This window comes from Gorilla gorilla, chromosome 6 (genome assembly GCF_029281585.2).
Source record: "Gorilla gorilla gorilla isolate KB3781 chromosome 6, NHGRI_mGorGor1-v2.1_pri, whole genome shotgun sequence".
In the NCBI taxonomy this organism is placed as follows: Eukaryota; Metazoa; Chordata; class Mammalia; order Primates; family Hominidae; genus Gorilla; species Gorilla gorilla.
In genome coordinates, this window is record NC_073230.2 from 133,894,110 (window position 1) to 133,915,731 (window position 21,622).

The following is a 21,622-nucleotide window of genomic DNA, read 5'->3' on the forward strand; positions in this document are numbered from 1 at the left end:
TATAAGATGTGGTCCTTCGTGAGGTGAGCTACTTTTGGGGGGTGAAACCTTTGTGCTGCCTCAGCTGAATGTCCAAGCTGTTAAGGAGGTATTAATAAGGTTATTTGTCCCTGACTTATCTTGGACTTCCAGCACCCCATTACTAGACCTCCAGCATCCGTTTCATGTTCAACCACAATGTTCAACCACAGTTCAACCACACAGCAGCTTTTGTAATCCTTAAGTAGTTCTACCCTGCTCTGTGCAGCCTGGCTTTCAACCAAGTATTCAAGCCCACCCCAACCCTGGTGGACTTTTAGACATCCCCTTCTGTATAACTCCTTCCTCTCTGGTTTCTTGTTGTGAAAATTCCAGCTTTCAGCTGCCTTGAACTTTGACTTTAGCTATAGCAGGACCACAGCTTAAACTTCAGCTTACTGTGCAGTGGTTGAGAAAATGTCTATAGGCAGGGATGTGGTCATCATGGGGCTCACTTTATAAGTTTCTCTTCACTCTCTGATCATAGCTACCCATTATCCAATGCCTAAAAAACAGTTGCCTCATAACGTTTTATGGGTCTTCGTGGCAGTAGGGCTAGTCTAGTACCAGTTAATTTTTCGTAACACAGAAGTTCGCTCTGCAGATTCTAACTACACTTGCCTACAACTGATCGATTACCTAACTTTTAAATGGGTTCTACTTGATGTATATGCTGCTTCTCTTTTATACTCCAATGTCTGATTGATTCTTGGTTCTGTGATCATCATTTTTATCGCCAATTCCATGCTCACTAGTGTATACTGTTGACTAAAGCTTGCCTCTGCTGATTTAACATAGTAAACCAGAACAATCTTCCAGCTTAGGTGTGTTGGTAGCTTTCACATATCATTTATGAGCAGGTCCTCTTTGCTTGAGATTCAAAATATACCTTAATTAGTCTACTTCTATTTCCACCACCACTGTAGTCTAAGGCATCCTCATTTCATGTCTGTAAAACTGAAATAGCCTTCTAAAGAATATCTTTGCCTTCATGCTTGTTCTTCAACAACCCATCTGTTATCCACATGTAGGAGAGATTTTTTCAAAATTTGAACCAATAGTTTCATGTTCACATTTAAAACCCTCTAATGACTTCTCATTATACCTAGAGTAAAATCTAAATAACTTACCTAGCACAATTTCATCTTGTAACACCTCCCCCATGGCTGCCCATGCTGGTCTTATTTCTGTTTCTCCAATACCATGCTCATTCCTATCACAGGGCCTTGGCACCTATAGTATCATCTGGTGGAAAACATTTTCCCTCAAATCTCAGCAGGACTTCTCATCATCATCATTTGGGTCTCAATTCTTATGTCTCCTCATTAGAAAGGCCTTTCCTCATTTTGCTTTATTATTTTTATTTATTTATTTATTTATTTATTTTTTATTTATTTATTTATTATTATTATTTTTGAGATGGAGTCTTGCTCTGTCGCCCAGGCTGGAGTGCAGTGGTGTGATCTTGGCTCACTGCAACCTCTGCCTCCCGGGTTCAAGCAATTCTCCTGCTTCAGCCTCTTGAGTAAGCTGTGACTACAAGCACCCACCACCACACCTGGCTAATATTTGTATTTTTAGTAGAGACGGGATTTCACCATACTGGCCAGGCTGGTCTCGAACTCCTGACCTTGCAATCTTCCCGCCTAGACCTCCCAAAGTGGTGGGATTACAGGCGTGAGCCGCCACGCCGGTCACTTTATTTTCTTTATAGTAGCTATCACTACTTGAAATTACTTTGATTTATGTGCTTACTTTCATACTGTCTGCTTCTTTGCATTAAAACAGATGCCTATACAATAAATAAATAAATATTTGCTGGAAAAAAGAAGAGTAGATCTTGACTCTTGTTTTAATGTATATTTTTGCTATGAACTATGATCTTCAAATTGCAATAAGAAAAACAAGAAAAAATAAATTCTGATATCTAAAACAGATGTCTGTACTTAGAATGACCTTGCTCAACCAAAGACAACAGGGCGATTCAAAGCTAGTGGAACTGTCAACATAAAGAGTGTAAGGAAGCACTACTAGCCGTAAATATGAACAGTTCATGAAAATAGAGAAACAACTTTATAGAAAAATATAGTAACGCTAAATCTATACAGCAAGCTCACAATATATAAAACATAAAATTAAATAAGAAGGCTTAAACCCCATTAACATTGCCTTAAATTATTAAGCAAAATCGATAGAGCTAAAGGAAACAGGCAAATCCTCTATCATAGCAGCCTTTAAAAGTTTTCAATAGCTGATAAAATAGATAAGAAATAAAAAATTATATTGACCATATGTTAGAATATAAAGTAAGCATCCACAAATTTCAAAATACTAAACATTTCAGAGTATGTTTTCTGACCACCACAATAAACAATAGTAAAAAAAGGTAACTATTAAATGATTTAAATAAATATAAAAAAGTAATAATCCTAAGGAATTGGATTGAATATAATTCAATATATATATTATTTGGATTATTTGAATATAATTCAAATATAATTCAATATATAAATATATGTTCAATATAATTCAATATATTATATTCAATAATAATTCAATATATATTCAATGATAATTCAATTTTTTTTGAATTTTCATATTGATTTCCTCTCTGACTTATGGATTATTTAAGAATTATTTATAAACTTACAGATCAGAGATGAAATCTATGATCAATGTAAAAATTCAATTATATATTGAACTGAATGGTAATGAAGTTATGACAAATTAAAAACTGCTGGATACAACTAGGGCAGTACTTAAAAAATTTATAGTCATAAATGAATACATTACAAGAGGTGGCTGAATTATTACAGTAGTACAGTTAATTTTATACAGTGATAATACCGCATCTTTACATTCATTCACATTTCTCTAGACTGTGAATGGAGCCATGTATGGTCTGTTAGTGTTTGTGTATACAAATTGTTGAAAATCTCCAAAAAATTTTCCAAAATACTTATTGAAAAAAGTCTGCATGTAAGTGTACCCATGTAGTTCAAACCTGTGTTGTTGAAGGGGTAACTATATGCTGTTAGGTCATGAGACTCTTTACTCCTGTAGCAGGAGACACAATAATGACCCTACTGGAGGCGGTTATGAAGGAAGTTTCTAGAGTGTTAGCTATATGAGTACGGTTATATTGTGAATGATGAGATGTTTATCTATTTGCTATTAAATAGTAACTTCCATAAACAATAACAACAACTAAATATGTTTATGAAGAGTGTATTGTTTGAATACAGTATACAGGAAACAATACTGTGAAAAGTAAGCAATTTTTTGACGTTTAAATAAGTATGTATTACATTTCTATGATGATAATATTTCTTTTTATTTATTTATTTATTTTTGAGTCAGAGTTTTCTCTTGTTGCCCAGACTGGAGTGCAGTAGCAAAATCTTGGCTCACCACAACCTCTGCCCTCCCGGTTCAAGCGATTCTCCTGCCTCAGCCTCCTGAATAGCTGGGATTACAAGCATTACCACCACGCCCGGCTAATTTTGTATTTTTAGTAGAGACAGGGTTTCTCCATGTTGGTCAGGCTGGTCTTGAACTCCCGACCTCAGGTGATCTGCCAGCATCAACCTCCCAAAGTGCTGGGATTACAGGTGTGAGCCACCACGCCTGGCTATGATAATATTTCTATTTCTTTTTATCTTTACACAAACATTCTCTATTATCCTCCTATTCTCAAGGAAACAGCATTAATAGGTCATAAAAAGTGTCTAAGAGTAGAACACAGCTGAACACTGTCCTCGTTTATGAGCAGCAGACTGACCATGAAGGACAGAATTAAACTCAAGCATTAGAAGAAAAAGACAACCAAGATGATGAAGAGGTTACATGGAAACCCATGTAACAGAGGAAAAGATGAAGAAACAGAAATATTTAAAATCTAAGGGACTGAATATATACAAAATATCTAAAAGCTGTCCAAAGCATCATGTAGTAATTTCCAAAGAAAAATTCCAAAAGTGCACTGAACAAAAAAGCTCAATTAAATAAATATTGTAGCAATAAAGATAATAATTTTGAGAAAATAATAATCCTTTGTATTTGTAAGTTCTAAATTTTTTTTAATTGTGCTATTTAATAACTCTACCCTTATATTAAAGGCTTTCTTACATCTAGTTATTTAACTACAGGCATAATTTTTAAAGTTCCTGTTCATATCTTATTTCTTATAAATGAAAACCAACTTAATTTGATTTTATACTTAGTATCTCAATGTTTTCATTGAACTTGAATTCACACAAGAAATGGGAAAGAATAATGTAATCTCCTAATCTTTGTATACATTTTTTCTTGTTGACCTAAAGCTCTTTTTTAAAACATTAAAAAATAAATGTTCTTTATCAAAATCTACAGATAAAACTTCTATAGCATTAGTCTGTATTTAGAAACAGAAGACAGAATGGAACCAGTTTTAATCATGGCATGTAATACATTTCTGGGGAATGAAAGCAGTGGTTTGTTCAAATGAAGATGTTTCTTACTGTAAATTATTTGAAGTCTGATAATATTTACATTACTTCTGATCTCCTGAAAAGCTTGCTGTCATGTTCTAACAAAGCAACTATACAATTAGTGCTAACTAGTTTCAGTGAACAATACAGAGTTCTCTTCAAATAAATATAAGTTCTAGACAATATGAATTATACCTTCAGCCTGTGAAAGCGAACAATATCTCCATTTTTATAAATTATTGGAAGGGCTTCATAGTTTCCACTAAAGAGCAGGCAAGTTAGTTTTACATTTGTCTGGTCCACAATTGTTACAACTGAGCAATAATCTGGAAAACACAAAAATATTTTACCTGACTTTCAATATTTTAAAGCATTTGATAAAATAAGAATATGCTTACTTCAAAACACCAAACCTTATTCTTCCTTTTAATTAAGTCTTCTAAGAGGATTAAAACAGAGACATTTTCTTGGCTTTCAATACACACTGCAAAATTATTTTGCAGAAGTGTTCTATAAATACTAATTTTAGAAAGTTTAGTAAAACAAAAATCTCATTCAGTGTAAATTGTCTGGAGAGAAAATAACCTTTTCTATTGCTTCAAGGTTTACAAATCATGAAACATAAATGTAGTCAAATAAGAAAAATGCAATTTATAAAATAAACATAACTAAATTTAGAATGAAAACAAAGGCTAAGATATTTACAGCGGATATGAAGAGTTGCATCCATACTGCATAAAGAATTTATGAAAACTTATAAAAATCAGGATGATACAGTAAATATGTCATACAAATGAATAAACAATACATAGAAAACTATGTCATAACAAAAACTCAAAAGAGAAAATGGTAATTCTTGCTAGTCACCTATAAAAAATTATACATTATAACAAAAGAGAGGTATTTTATAAAATTTAAACTGGCAGAAAAATTTAATATTTGGGTTGCTATAAAACGGTAACTTCAAACACTGGTGGTAGTAAAAACTGTAATAGATCCTGCCTTTAAATTTTTTGTAATTAACATATAAAAGATTGTATGTATTTATGGTGTGCTATACATGGTTCTGAAGTACACATACATTGTGAAATCACCAAATCTAGCTAATGAAAATACACACATTACCTCACAGTTGTTTTTGCAGCGAGAACACTTAACATCCATTTTCTTAGCATTTTTCAAGAATGCAACATATTTTTCACTACAGTCACTATGTTATACAATAGAACCCCTGAACTTATTCTTCCTAACTGAAATATTGTATCCTTTGACCAACATCTCCCCAAAACCTTCCCATAGCCACACAGACCCCTGGCAATAACCATTCTACTCTCTACTTCTATGAGATCAATTTTTTAAGATTCTGTGCCTGGCTTATTTTACTTAAGAATGTCCTCCAGGTTCATCCATGTTGTTGTAAATGAAGAATTTCCTTCGTATGTCTAAATAGTATTCCACTGTGTATACAGCCCACATTTTCTTTATTCACCCATTAATGGACGCTTAGGTTTATTCTATGCCTATTGTGAATAAGCCTGCAATGAACATGGGAGTGCAGACATCTCTTCAACATACTGATTATTTCCTTTTGATATACATAGTAGTACTCCCTATCTGAAGTGTCACTTTCCACAGTTTCAGTTACCTGCAGTCAACTGTGATCTATAAATATTTAATGGAAAATTACAGAAATAAACCATGTGAATCATCTCTTCATGCAGGGTATCCACACTGTCCACGCTCCCTGCCTGTTTGTCACTTAGTAGCTGTTTCGGCTATCGTATCAACTGTCGAGGTATCGCAGTGCTTGTGATCATGTGACCCTTATTTTACTTAATAATTGCCCCAAAGTGCTAAGGCAAAGTGATAAGTGCTTAAACTTTATCATAGATATATATATTTAGGAAAAAACAGTATATACAGGGTTCAGTACCATCCACGGTTTGGGGCAGCTGCTGGGGGTCTTGGAGCATATCTCCTTTGGACAAAGGAAAAGTACTGTACCCAGTAGTGAGATTATGGGATCATATGGTAGTTCTAAGTTTTGGAAGAACATTTATATGTTTTCCACAATACCTGTGCTAATTTACATTGCCACCTACAACGTGCAAATGTTATCTTTTCTTCACACCCTCTCGATACTAGTCTTCTTTTTGATAACAGCTATCCTAATAGGTGTGAAATGATATCTTGTTGTGGTTTTAATGATTAGTGATGTTGAACATCTTTTCGCATACCTGTCTGCCATTTGTATGTCATTTTTAAAGAAATGTCTATTCAGGTCCTTCGCCCATGTTTAAATTGGGTTGTTTTCTAACCATCTAGTTGAGTTCCTCATATACTTTAGATATTAACCCATTATCAGATACACAGTTTGCAAATATTTTCTCTCATTCTTTACTCTGTTAATGTTGGCTGTGCAGAAGGTTAAGTTTGATACAATCCCATTTGTCTATTCTTGCTTTCACTGCCTGAGCTTTTGAGGTCCTTTCCAAAGAATCTTTGGTGAGATCAATGTCATGGAGCTCTTCCCCTACGTTTTCTTCTAGTAGGTTCACAGTACTACATTGAATAGAGTGGGCATCTGTCTTGATACAGATCTTAGAGAAAAAGCTTTCAACTTTTTCTGCATTTATTAAAATGATCATATAATTTTTGTGCTCCATTCTGCTAATAAACATTTTGATTTGCATATGTGGAACCACCCTTGAATACCTGGAATAAATCCTACTTGATCATGGTGAATAGTCTCTTTAATGTGCTGTTGAATTTGGTTTGCTAGTATTCTGTTGAGGATTTTTGCATCTGTATTGGCCTGTAGTTTTTTTGCTTGTTAGTTTTTATTGTGTCTTTGTCTGTCTTCAGTTCTCAGAGCGATGCTGGCCTCATGAAATTGAGTTTGGAAACATTCCCTTCTCTTCCATTTTTGGAAGAGGCTGAGAAGAATTGGTGTTAGTTCTCCATCAAATGTTTGATACAATTTGATGCTGCCTATATACATGATTCAGAAAATGCATTGACTTTCTGTCCTTCCTAGTCCCCTAGTAATGAAGGTATAGAGATTGAAAGGAACAAACCCCAAAACAGTGAAGGAAAGGAGAGTGGAAGAAAATATCAACATATTTCAGGAAAATGGAAAGTAAGTGGTTAAGGGATAAAATAAACAGAGGAGGCCAAAATCCAGAAATACTACAAGGTAGCTACAGTGAAGATGGGAGCCACTGGGATTAAGGGTGAGAGTAAAAAGTAGGGCTGAAATCAGGGGATCAATTAGAAGTTTACACACAGAACAAGTGTGTCAATGACTACCCATCCTTATTCTCCGCTTCCCTGAAAATGACTTCAGGCAGCATCTTTGTATTTAACAACCTTTCCATTTTGAAAAATTCTAGGAACAAAGGCTCTTTTCCAAGGGGGCTGCACTCATTAACTGGGAAGTGGTAAGACTTCTCATGCTGGTGTTAACAACTAGAATAAATTCCTCCTCACCATCACATTAAGGAACCTACAGCCTAGTTGGAAGTTCTCATCCCACCCACCCTAGGCTGAAAATTTCAATCAATATGCCCTAACAAGTACTATTAGTCACTATCAAGTTTCCCACTCAAGGGGAGGGCATATTAGAGAAACAAACTGCTTACATACAAAGTAAAGGAGAAAGGTATATAAAACCTAAAATAAACTATATCTACATTCTTAAATATAAAAAGACAGCAGAAAATTACCAGACATGAGAATAAAAATGGAAGACACTGTAATCCTAGCACTTTGGGAGGCTGAGTGGGTGGATCATTTGAGGTCAGCAGTTCAAGACCAGCCTGGCCAACGTGGTGAAACCCCACCTCTACTAAAAATGACAAAAATTAGCTGGGTGGTAGTGGTGCTCTCCTGTAATCCCAGCTACTTGGGAGGCTGAGGCAGGAGAATCACTTGAGCCTGGGAAGTGGAGGCTGCAGTGAGCCGAGATCATGCCACTGCACTCCAGTCTGGATGATAGCGTGAGATCTGCCTCAAAAAAAAAAAAAAAAGGAAGACAGAAAGAAAATGAGGTTAGGAAGACAAAGGAGAGAAGTGAGTGAGGGGGAGGAAAAAAAGGAGAGAGAGAGTAAAGGGGAGAAAGAAGGGAGGAAAGGGAGAGAGGAATGGGAAGGGAAAGGGAGACGAGAAAGGAAGGAGTGTAGAAAAAGAGAAATCTGAATTTGTGAGAAGGGTGAAATAACTTGGAACAAAAAAAAACCCTAAAAATGAAAAACCTTTAATAAGCACTTTCAGAAAGAGTAAAAATATATTATATTCTCATCCTTTGAGGACCCATTGGCTCCAGTTTTAGGTTTTAAGTTTCCTTTGTCAATATTTCTTACTATTAGTTAAGGGCTGATACTTCATGACATTTTTTCTTTGCTAGTGGTCTTCCAAAGACCAAAGATAAATTTTATTTATTTTTCAAAATAGAGAACACATTCTTACTTGCAATTACCATATGGCTCTATTGTACCCTTTTATATATCTGAGATACATTATGGGATCTTTTTTCCTATATCTTGAAATATAGATATTCATTATCTGAGTAATTATTTCATCACTATGCATTAATTATTTCTATGTATGCTTAAAAAGACTAATTTTTAAAATGTGAAATGAGGCAATTGTCTAAAGGATGATACAAGAATGAAATAAATAATCACTATTATATCATTCTTCAGTTTTTGTACTGCAAGACATAAAAGAAGTCTGGAGACACCATCTTTTGAGTTTCTTCTTTAGCTTTATTTAAACATGGTTAAAAATTCAGAATTTTAAAATTTGTGCCCATGGTCAGTGAGAACATTGATGGAGGAAGTCATTTAACCATTATTAGATGAATCAGAAGCTAAATGCAAAATAGCAGCACTTTAGCTAATGATGATAAAATTGATCACATAAGTGAAATCTCAGGCTATTTATCTCCAGATGATATCCTATATAAAGTTTCTCAAGCTCAAAAATTGATGCATGAAAATATGTTTCTAAAAATAGGGAGAAAATACAAAATATTTCTAAAAACAGAGAGGAAATATGGTATTCTTATCCAGTCAAGTCATTCAACAAAAATGATTTCACCATACGATATTCTGGGACATGACTGAGGACCATTCCATTTTGCTAAAATGACTTGTGATGGCATTCTTTCATCTTACATGATATTTACATACCAAAATTTACATAAAATGGCATGGAAGTGGATACGCAGAAGGCAAATGTATAAATAAAGGTAGTGGAAAGAATAGGTGATATCAAAATGAAAGATCAATCTTTAATCATTTGAATTGATGTTCAGAAATCTAAAATAGAAACTGTTTTGTAATTATGGAGCAAAAACAGCTGCTCTCCCCAAAAAAATTTTTGAGTCGACAAAGTTTTCAAAAGTATTTTGATGATGCAAGTGCAAGAAGAAAAACCAAAAGCAGTAATAAGCTAGAACCATTTGTCTGTATATCTTTAAAACTAGGAAAATATGGGATTATGAAATAAAAATGACTTTGCTATGTTTATATCCTTTTTATAATTTTTAATGACTTTATTACCTCTTTATTCGCACTGCTGTATAATATTTGAAAAATGACTTAAACATTCAAAAACTTTAAAAGGTTTGGACTCATATAGTAAAAGATAATGATTGTTTTTCCTATTATGCTTAGGTGTCAAAAAACTGGTATCTCCTAGAACTTAAAGCAAAAGGAAAAAGAATGACAAAAGGACAGAAAATAGAGGGAAAAAATGAGTGAGACAGCAAACTCAAAGAATTGGGCCTTCTGAACTCTGCCTTCTGAGAAAGAGATCCTCTTTATGGATATCTGGATATGGCGCACCTGCTTCCCCACAATGAGGTTATATCCTCACTTACGCAATTTGGTTCAAAACTCAGGGGCACTGAACATGTGTACCATTACTGAAGTATACAGACTGTTTCTGTAAATTTTTCTGGAACATACATATTAAAGGAAATTCATGTGGCAAGAATGGGCCATTGTTCTCAACTTCAGCACTTGTGCACTTCTGTGGAACATTCCACAGCAAATACATACTCTGTAAAAAATACAGGAGCAAAAGAAAAGCCATACAAAAATATTCTACTGACAGTTCTACTCTACATAGACTTTGTTTCTGTTAAATTCTGTACCCCAGGCAAAAAAGTCAGAACCAAAGAACAGCTAAGAATCTTATTCCATAAAATCAACCTTAGTACAATATCTGACCAAGAGAAGCCCCAAAAGTAAATTGTTCAAGAATAGAGGAAGAGCATTTACTAGAAATGAAGATGCAGTCTTCCAATTAAAAGGGCTCATTGGAGGCAAACAGGATAAATGATCACACCAAGTCACATAATTGTGAAATTAGGGAACACCAAATATTTTTTAAAATTCTGAAAACTTCTGCAGAGAATAAAACAAGTCACCAATGCAAGACTGAGAAGCAGATTAACATCAGACTTTTCTATCAACATGACTGGGGTTACTAAAAAGACAACAAATCAATGGCTTCAAAAGTCTAAGGAATAATTTTGATACTTCAACTTTATAAAACCTGACAAAACTATCAATCAAGCATAAAGACAGATGAAGAACATTTCCAGATTTTGGCCAATCAGATATTTTACCTCCACAGTATCTTTCTTAGGTAATTCTCCAGCAATACAATGGGAAAAACCATAAAACAGAAAAAAGCAGAGTACGGACAATAGTAATGGATCTCCCAGATAGGTAGAGAGCAGGCCTAGCAAACAACTACTCTAGATTGGAGCAGAAGAAAGGGAGCTGATAAGAAAGGAGAGGTCCATTAAAAAAAAGAGTAATCGACCGGGTGCGGGGGCTCACGCCTGTAATCCCAGCACTTAGGTCGAGGTGGGCAGATCACGAGGTCAGGAGATCGAGACCATCCTGGCTAACACAGTGAAACCCCATCTCTACTAAAAAATACAAAAAATTAGCCAGGCATGGTGGCGGGTGCCTGTAGTCCCAGCTACTCGGGAGGCTGAGGCAGGAGAATGGCGTGAACCCGGGAGGCAGAGCTTGCAGTGAGCTGAGATGGCACCACTGCATTCCAGCACTCCAGCCTGGGCGACAGAGAGAGATTCCGTCTCAAAAAAAAAAAAAAGTGATCACTTAGCATAATGTTCTCCAGATTCCTTCATGTTGTTTCAAGTGACGGAGCTTCCTTCTTTTTTCCACATAATTTCATTTATACATGGAATCTAAAAAAGTCAAACTAACAGAAGTAGAAAGTGATTATCAATGCCTAGCGGGTGGCAGTGGTGAGAAATGGGGAGATGCTGGCCAGGCACGGTGGCTCATGTCTGTAATCCCAGCACTTTAGGAGGCCAAGGTGGGTGGATCACTAGAGGCCAGGAGTTTGAGACTAGCCTGGCCAACATGGCGAAATCTCATCTCTACTAAAAATATAAAAAATTAACCAGGTGTGGTGGTGCGTGCCTGTAATCCCAGCTATTCAGGAGGCTGAGGCACAAGAATCACTTGAACCCAGGAGGCAGAGGTTGTAGTAAGCTGAGATCATGCCAATGCACTCCAGCCTGGGTGACAGAGCAACTCTGTCTCAAAAAAAGCAGGGGGTGGGGGGAAGAAGCTCACCAAAGGATATACAAACTTTCAGTTCAACAGGAGGAATAAATTTTCAAGATTTGCACAGTATGGTGACCATACTTAATAATGATGTATTGCATATTTCAAAATTGCTAATAGATTTTAAATGTTCTCACTATAAAAAATAAGTATGTGATGTAATGGATATGTTAATTAGCTTTATATAATCATTCCACAATGTATACACATATCTAAACATCACATTGTCCCCCACAATATGTATTTGTTTGCCAATTTAAAATAAAAATTTAAATTAAAACAATAAATAATCCCATACACAACTACATATTTATATAAACTTAAGGGCATAGTGAAGGCGCAGTTTTATTATTAATAACAATAGCAACAAAAAAGAAAAGGCATTAGAAATCCCACAAAATATAAAAGGCTATACAGGAATATCTGATCCAAATATGAAGAAAACTAAAATGTAGCATAGAGATAGCCAAAGAATGGAAGAAATATGTATGGTTACAGAAGAGAATATAAATGCTCATAATTATGACAAAAGATAAGTAAAGGTACACCTGACAGAAGACTAGAGAAGAAAGTAAACAACAACACTGAATAAAGTTGACAAATAAGAAATGAAAGACAAATATATTATTTAAAGTTGAAGAGAATCAATAAGAAAAAAAGAATAAAAATTTAAAAGGAATTATATTTTCCATAGTATAAAACATTTATATAATCTAAACTCTTCCTCTGAAAATACTAATTGTTTGATAAATTACAACCACATGGTAACACTTTTAAAAAATCATTTCTCAAATCATAAATTAATCCCAGGATAAAAACAAATAATCCAGGAGGTGAACCAAGGTGGGAGGCAAATTCAAAAGCTAAGACACATCTGAAAGGGCTCTCACTAGAAATCTAGAGTTTTGGAAATTATATACCAAGTCTGAGAAAAGAAACTACATCTTGGTCTATTGCAAGGTAGAAGCCGAAAGTGAGCTATCAGCAGAAATCAGTGACCTTAAAAAACGGAAGCTAGGGAAAAAAAATCCACCTGCTAGCACAGGGAATCATGAAGAAAATCTGCCTGTCTGTGCCATGGTTTGGAAATGAGGGAAAAATAATAATAGGCCAGTTTGTGGAGTAACTGGCATTAATACATTCAATGAAATTTCTGTAGATATCCCCTTAGTTTGGTTTTCTTTAGTTTTTGTTTTGTTTTGTTTTTTGTTAATGGCAAATGACATGCTGACTCTAAAGTTAAAATGGAAGAGCAGGGGGCTACTGTTATTTAAGACATACTTGGAAAAGAAGAATGCAATAGGATATTTTTCTGTAGAATAGCAAGATTAAAAAGTAAAGAAATTAGGATAATGTAGTGTTTTCTGAGAGGGAAAATTCATTCTTTAGCAATATAAGATTTTAGTGAAAAAGAGAAAAAAATCACTATCACTTCTCTATTTGTACTTCACCTATGTAAAAGTTAATTCCTACTACGTACATTAACGGTTTCATCTAAAAACAAATCCCACAATACACAATACAACAACTGTTCTTCCACACAGTACATCATTTATGTTATGTGACATCCAAGGAACACCCTCTCACAGAGGATTTTTTGGTAATAGCTTATAGTGTTTCCCCAAACACTATACTGGCTATTAACTTTGCAGCTGGATTCATAAGTATATTCCCAATAGTGTCACTTGAAACTGTTTATGCTGTAAGTAGAACTGTGAATAATGCCTGTATAGTTTTGATCCCCCTTTTCCCCACAAATGTGACATAATTAAGCAATTTCACAGTGAAACAAATGATTGGTTTGCCAATAAAAATAAACACACAATGTACTTTGCATAAAACACAACTATTTTGAAGGTTTGAAGTTTCTTAAAATTTCATGATAAACACAAGGGCAAAGAGATCACTAGTCTGACAAATCCAATTCAGATTTTAAGCTGCAGTAATTCTGTATTACGCCTCTCACTTTAAATGCTCCAAATTGACCTACTTTCGTAAACTGTGAATATAAGACCAATACAAGAAAAAAACTGTGAATTTAACTAGGCATAAATAATACTAAATAGTTTAATTTAATGTTAATGTTAGTTTAACTTAATGTTTAATTTAAATAGTTTAATGTTAGCCAAGATGAACTGACAAAGCTCAGTCCCTGTAGCACTTACATAATATTGAAGAATGTAATGACTACAGAAAACTATTGAGATTTTTGTAAAAATATAGATTTAATCTAAATTTGAAAATACTGAAAATTGTTTCACATTTTGATTTTTCTATGAAAATGTCAACTTTCCAAAAGATGACCTAACAGACTGCAAAAAACTCTAGGTAACACTTTGAGAAACATTATTGTAGACCCACTATCGAGATCTTTACAAGGCCACCTCGTGCTTTTGCAGAATCTTTGTGCAAGTTAGAAAAAGACTCTCCTTTCTCAAATAAAAGTATTGCAAAAACCTAAACAATTTTACAGAGGAACTTGACTGAGTCCAAGAGAGCAGCAGCCTTGGCTACACACACACACAATTCTATTAAATCACTGAATTGTAGGCTCAGATATACTTACAGTAGCAATACTTCCAAAATATCATCTACTTGCTACAATGCAAGCTCTCTAAAATGACATAACTACACGTTAGCATGTTCTTAGAATCTCCTAAGGTTATCTATAAAATAATGAGCAGTTTCAAAAGAAAATACTCTTTCAATATACAGTCATGTATTGCTTAATGATGGGGATACGTTCTAAGAGATGTGTAGTTAGGCGATTTCATTGTTGTGCGATCACCGAGTGTACTTACACAAGCCCAGATGATGTTTATTTTTAAATTTATATATATATTTTCATATGAAAAAACACAATGTCCCAGCATCATTACTACACATCAGTCATTTCCCCTAACTGATCTGTTATGCCAATATTAAGTGCCACGTATCAGGTTTCTATACATGCTCCATTATAATCTTACGAGACCACTGTCATACATGCAGTCCACTGTTGATCAAAATGTTATGTGGCACATGACTGTACTTTATTTTTAATTTAAATAAGCACATATTTATAAAAAGAAACAAAATTCAGGTTAAGAGAACAAGTGGCATTTAAAAAATCTATTCAATAATCTCTCAAGAACAATAAGAAAAAAATAGCAAGCTAAAAGAAATGTTAAACACCTTTCAGGTTCCCTCAATTAGCATTAGATTCATGGCATGAAGGGAACCACACTACTTGTTTTAACAAATAGTAACAATGCAAACTGCTAAAATATGTCTTATTTAACTGCTCCAAGGAAGTGAAGTGTTTTACCAAATACACACGCAAAAATATCCTTCAATAATGACTTCACAAATAAAAATATTTTCCCCATGCCTTATTTTTTGCTCTTTCCCAAACGAAGGTACAAAGCTAAAGGTAATTTAAAAGTCTATCTTCTTGTTAGCTAACATTAACAAGGAAAGTGGAAAGAGTAGAAAATCCTTTAATAAATCAGCATTCACACTTTAAATAAATAGTACACAGTACTTATAATGTATATCTTTAAACCATTGATAAAGTGTTGTCTTTAATGCTTTAGTAATACTTCATATTTAAACTGCTGACAAAGAACTAGTTTAACACTTTGGTAATAATTCACATAGCTTGATATAAATCTGGAAAAGATAACAAATGATAAATTAAGTTTTCTATTTTGCAATCTTGAGCAATTCACCGAATTTACTCAGTATGATTAAGTGTAAATTGCCTTGGAGTTTTATTATAAGGGAGAGCTGGTAGTTCATCTGAGCAAGGTTTTTAATCAAAGAAGCATGCATGCATAAATTACACAATCCAGAAAAAGTTCTTCCATGAAAGTTGCTTCATCTCCTTTTTATCTACTAAAACACTGCTGTTTTTAAACCAATCAGTATTTGAGCAACACTATTCCATTGGTAGAAAAGTATATCATTAAAACATTCAAGTAATACCTATGAAGGCAAATCACTGAATCAAGCTACATTATGTGCTGTCATCTTACTTCTTTTACAAGGAAACTTACTGTACAATACAAAAATAAGAGCACTCTTTATTTTTCTGGTGTGAGCTTACATAATTTCCACTTGTGCTTTCATTCTATTGCAAGAGCATGACAGCACGGAAGATGAAAGAAAGAAGAAAGAATATATGTTATGATATAATAAATATTATGATATATACAGTGACACAGATTAGATAGATGTTAGACATTGCATGTGTTCATAAACGTTATTCTGGTGGAGTTTTACTTCCATGTTTTACACTATACATAAGACTAGAGAAAAAGTCTTTTAACTGAATGAGTAAAAGACTGTACCACAAGTTTTAAGAATTAAAAAAACAGTACTAAATTTTATGTTCATTAAAACAATTCAAACTCTAAACTAATGAAGACAGGGATAATTCTCTAAATTAGTATGCTAATAATTTGGGAAAAAGTCATGAAAGACAAGCTAGTGCTCGTCCCATAAAAGTCAGATGGAAGCCTGAAGTCTCATCAAAAAAGTCATTCCTGAAAATGAGAAATAGCAAAAAATGAATACAAAGTGAAGTGATAGGGAGAGGAAAGTGTCTTTTCTCCATCTCCATTCTTTAGATGAAAATTGATAGAATAGCTGGAAAACAGTATAAGTAAGCTGAAGAGGGGAGGCTTGTCTCAACTACCCAAATCTTTAAAGAGGTAAGTGATAACCTGCCATGATCTGAATGAGTACATTTCTGAAAGGCAGTTAAGCACCTAGGAAGAGTCTCCCCTCACTCACCTAGACATATTTATTTTTTGGCTCCTGAGAAATGGAAAACTCAGTGTCTGCCTGATCCACCAACTCCATTCATTATAACAGGTAACTCATCATTCAATTGGAAAATATATATTCAAAAAGCATGGTATCTTTCACAAATGAAGATTCTATCTTACATAGCCAAAAAACAGAAAAGTAGAGTTTTATCAATTGGGGAAAGACTAAAAAAAAGTTTATATAACTAATAGTTTTAGTAATTGTATTGTAATTATTCATTAATTTATCTGTCCTCACAAAATTTAATCCCTTGTCAGAAACAATGACATATATACCTTTGAATTTCCCGTATTATCTGGCATATAGAAAATAAATAAGCAGTTTGTGAACAAACAAATGAGTGAATCAAAATACAAAACTATATATTTATTTATTTTATGCGCCATACATTAAACAAAGAGGACATCCTTACGGTTTTATCTAAATATTCAGGTAAGTGAATATGAACATATCACAGGTCATGAGTTAACAACATGGAGTTCAAAGTGGGAGAAGCATGAACCATAGATATATGCATAAGTCTGTATACGTGTATGTGTTGTATATTTTTCTAGGATAGGTTCTATAACTTGTCATCATATGTGTATGACTGCAAAAGGCTTTTTTGTTTTAAAATGCCAAAGGTGCATTTTCAATTAAAAAAAATTGAAAAATAGATTAAATAATTATTACATATAATTTTACATCATACTAGATTCTTTCATCTCTCTTTGATAAATCAGAAGGCTCCTAGGTCTTATGAAGTAACAATGAGTGATTAATTACTCAGTAATTAATACATTAATATCAATATGTGTATCAATAATACATAGTTGACATTTTCAACTATGTCAATTCTGGATATGTGGAAGTACACTGCTATACTTTAAAAAATTAAAACGCAAAATATATATTCATTTAATATGCAACCAGTATTGCTAACACAAAACCAAAATATTAAAACAATTATGCTACATGACACTACATGTACATGACATGTCCTCAGATGTGAAAATAACCAATATTACATAACAAAAAACAGCATTCTAGAGTTAGCTGGGATGTTTTTATAGAACAAGAAAAGAAAAAAATGTTAGGGCCCCATATCCTAGCATCCTATCCCAATATCTAAAAGCAAACAAAACTGACAGAGGCTCTCAGAATCCAATGTTTTGGATGCTACTCTGAGAAATTTGATTATACTGCTCAGTAAGTAGCTAAAACAGAAGGTGTCCTTGTTAGACAGTGAACAGGAAGAGAGAAAGATCTGCTTCTAGAAACACTGTAACATCCAAGACTGCTAAACAAACTACTTTTCTAAAATGAGTTTTAATGGGAGGTACGGTAAGAGAAACAAGTAATTTTGGAACAGACCATTCCTGAGGTAAGGTAGTGAGCCCACAGGTGATGTACCACATTATGTGGCACAAAAAGGATGAGAGATCTCTAGCAAATAAAAGAAAGAAGGGACTCAAAATTTGAGGAAAGAACAAAAAGAAGGAGAGGCGAACAATAAATATTTTGCCTCTCCCTTCCTCTAAATTCAAATATTAGGAGATTAAGCACAAACAAGGTTCCCTCTATTTTTCCTATTTGCTCACATTGTGAGTAGGAATTATGATATTGATCAAGCAAGGAGGAGCCATACACTATTAACAAGTCTGGAAATGTTTTATGGTCTGAATACATTTGTTTTATTTTGTAAGAGCAGATAATAAAAACAGAGTAAATGTGTCTCAAGTTTAAAAAATAGCTATTTCTAAAAAACTGAAACACTGCTAAAATTAAATTCCCTTATATGTGTTATCTAAGAAAATATGATGAATGGTATGTGTCCACGGCAAAAACTGCATACCTAATACTATCTAGCCAGCTCCCAAAGCAAAAGTATATGTAAGGCATTCAGAGAAAATCACTGCTATAAAATCTCTAGTCTTAAAGAAGGCAATGACTTTGTTTTCCTATATGAAAGAAGCACAGTATGTATCACTGATGAGTCATTATCAAAATCAATTTTGGGCTTGGTATGGTGGCTCACACCGGTAATCCCAGCACTTTGGGAGGCTGAGGCAGAAGGACTGCTTGAGACCAGGAGTTTTAGGCCAGCCTGGGCAACAATGTGAGACCTCCATCTCTCCAAAAAAAAAAAAAAAAAAAAAAAAGAAAAAGTTTTTTAATTAGTTGGACATGGTGGCACATGCTGCTAGTTCCAGCTACTAGGGAGGCTGAGGTGGGAGGATTGCTTGAGCCCAGGAGTCGAGGCTGAGGTGAGCTATGATCTCGGCAGTGCACTGCAGCCTAGTCAACACAGCAAGACCCTGTCTCTCTTAAAAAAATAGGCCGGGCGTGGTGGCTCAAGCCTGTAATCCCAGCACTTTGGGAGGCCAAGGCGGGCGGATCACGAGGTCAGGAGATCGAGACCATCCTGGCTAACACAGTGAAACCCTGTCTCTACTGAAAATACAAAAAATCAGCCAGGCATGGTGGCTGGTGCCTGTAGTCCCAGCTACTCAGGAGGCTGAGGCAGGAGAATGGCATGAACCCGGGAGGCGGAGCTTGCAGTGAGCCAAGATCATGCCACTGCACTCCAGCCTGGGTGACAGAGCAAGACTCCGTCTCAAAAATAAATAAATAAATAAAAATAAAAATAAATAAAATCATATAAAATAAATTTTGATGATAAAAGGACATTTCAATATATGTTGCTTCTAAAATATGTGAGGAATTCTTTCTCAGTTTTCATCATTAATCTTATCAAAACTGAATAGGAATGTTAGTATCTATAGCATTATATGTTCTTTTAACTCTGATAGTTCTGATAGACTCTATGTAAAAATTAAAACTTTACTCCAAAGGTGAATATGAACTTAGGAATAGAAGCATTTCCACCAGAATAGGATTTCTACCAGAAATAAGATAGCATGCTACAGGTCATATGTAATCTTTATTCAGGATAAGAGCAAAGAAAAATTTCTGTCAAGGAGTAAAGATGCCAAATTGCTAATTGCTTCTATCACACTGAATTTAACATTTATAAGATGAATTTTCATGAAAAATTCTAGCTAATGATATGTAACAGAATACACTTTTTCCATCCACCTAAATGTGAATTGCATAAAGGTAATTTTCCACCACATAACTAGCTATATACATCTGGATGTTATTTAGATTGTAGCCCTGTATTTGTGAAAAAGTACTGCTTTAGGTAATATTTTAAAAGGCACAGCTGTGGACTGTTCCTGTACATCTATTCTTGCACTTCTCTGTGGTAATACTAATGAAGGTGATCTTTTCCTGAACACAAATATCAGTGCTATTTCTCTAATATAACTGTAACTAAAGTTATTAGAGAGAGTTTTAAAACTTTATTGTCTGGCTAGTAGTCAAGACATCTTGCTATGTCTTAAGATTTACTTAAAAGCTTCAACGACCAGGTTCAGATAAAATTGATGACATCCATTTTAATTTAGTATCTTAGAAGAAACAAACATATTATCTTGGTAATAACAGATGGCTCATTACTAGCCATGAATTTTTTACTACGGGACTGCAGTGACTGAAGTAAACATATCTGATAGAGATATAAGATACATATGCAAATATAATACATATTCTTGTTCCCCATGGCTTTCATTTTATATGCAAGATTTAATAACATTATCATGAGAAAACATGATTTTTCTAATAACTGAAAATTAATGTCATCAATGTTTTAACAGAGCTATCATTTTAGTCTATATTATCATATTTTAAGTTGTTTTTTAAAATGATGCATTTGCAGATCGATTTGTTAAAAAAACTTTTTAAATTATATCTTCTATAGATAGACATTATTAGCAACAATGTAGCTTATTCCTAAGTTTGGTGGGCCAATTAAATTCAACCAGGTAAAACTTCAAATTCGAAGAGGATCATAGTGATTACATCTTTATGGCTAACTCCTAGAAGGGGCAGCACACGTAACATTTGAAGAAAATCGATGGGGAGAGGAAACTAAGGGAAAAGTATGTGAGTTTATGTTGAACAGTATGATGGGGTGGGGAAATGAAGACTCTGGGAATAAGCTGAAATGAGAATATTTGAAAAATAGGTCTTCAAGCACAAATTTCTCCACTTCAACTTTAATGTTCCCCTTTCCTCTAAAACAACAGATATTAAAAGGATTTTCCACAAAACATTCTTTGCAGTCTTCAGGCTTAGTATGAGGTCTATTTAAAACTTATCTCCGTATTTAATAGTCTTCGCAATGTTCATTTACACACAGACTAGTTTTTTTTATATTATACGTTAATAAAATATGCTGACCACAAGAAAAAGATTTTCCCACATCCACCTGACCAAAGAGTAGATTCCTAGTTCATTCCTCAACAATACAATTTGTATATCTTTATTTTAAAAATGGTTTTGTAATATGAAGTCAATGAGAACATCTTTGTGTTTGCAACATGATCACAACTCCTGGCATGCAGGAGATAAAGTCTACATTTCATCAACAACATCCATGTTTCACTATTTAACATCTCTGAAATATGGCTCTATCTTAAAATTGACAGTTAAGCATAGTTTAATTAGCATTTTTCCCTTCTGAATGATACATAAAATGATAAAGCCTCTTACAGATAATGGTGTTTTAGAATAGATGAAATACAATAAACAATATTAAATTTAGTAAAATTAAATTAAACACAGGTGAAGTGTGTGTTTCTGTTCACTTTATTACCTCACAAT

General features: G+C 34.0%; 1 protein-coding gene across 12 annotated transcripts in view; it reads right to left on the reverse strand.

Moving 5' to 3' along the window:
- POT1 (protection of telomeres 1) overlaps positions 1–21,622 on the reverse strand; it is a 107,064-nt gene that overhangs the window by 43,242 nt on the left and 42,200 nt on the right. For all 12 annotated transcript variants that reach the window (XM_055347505.2, XM_004046148.4, XM_055347504.2 and 9 more), the window contains one exon: positions 4,683–4,813. In XM_055347505.2, coding sequence (XP_055203480.1) covers positions 4,683–4,813 — 131 coding nt within the window. The remainder of the gene's footprint in view (positions 1–4,682; positions 4,814–21,622) is intronic.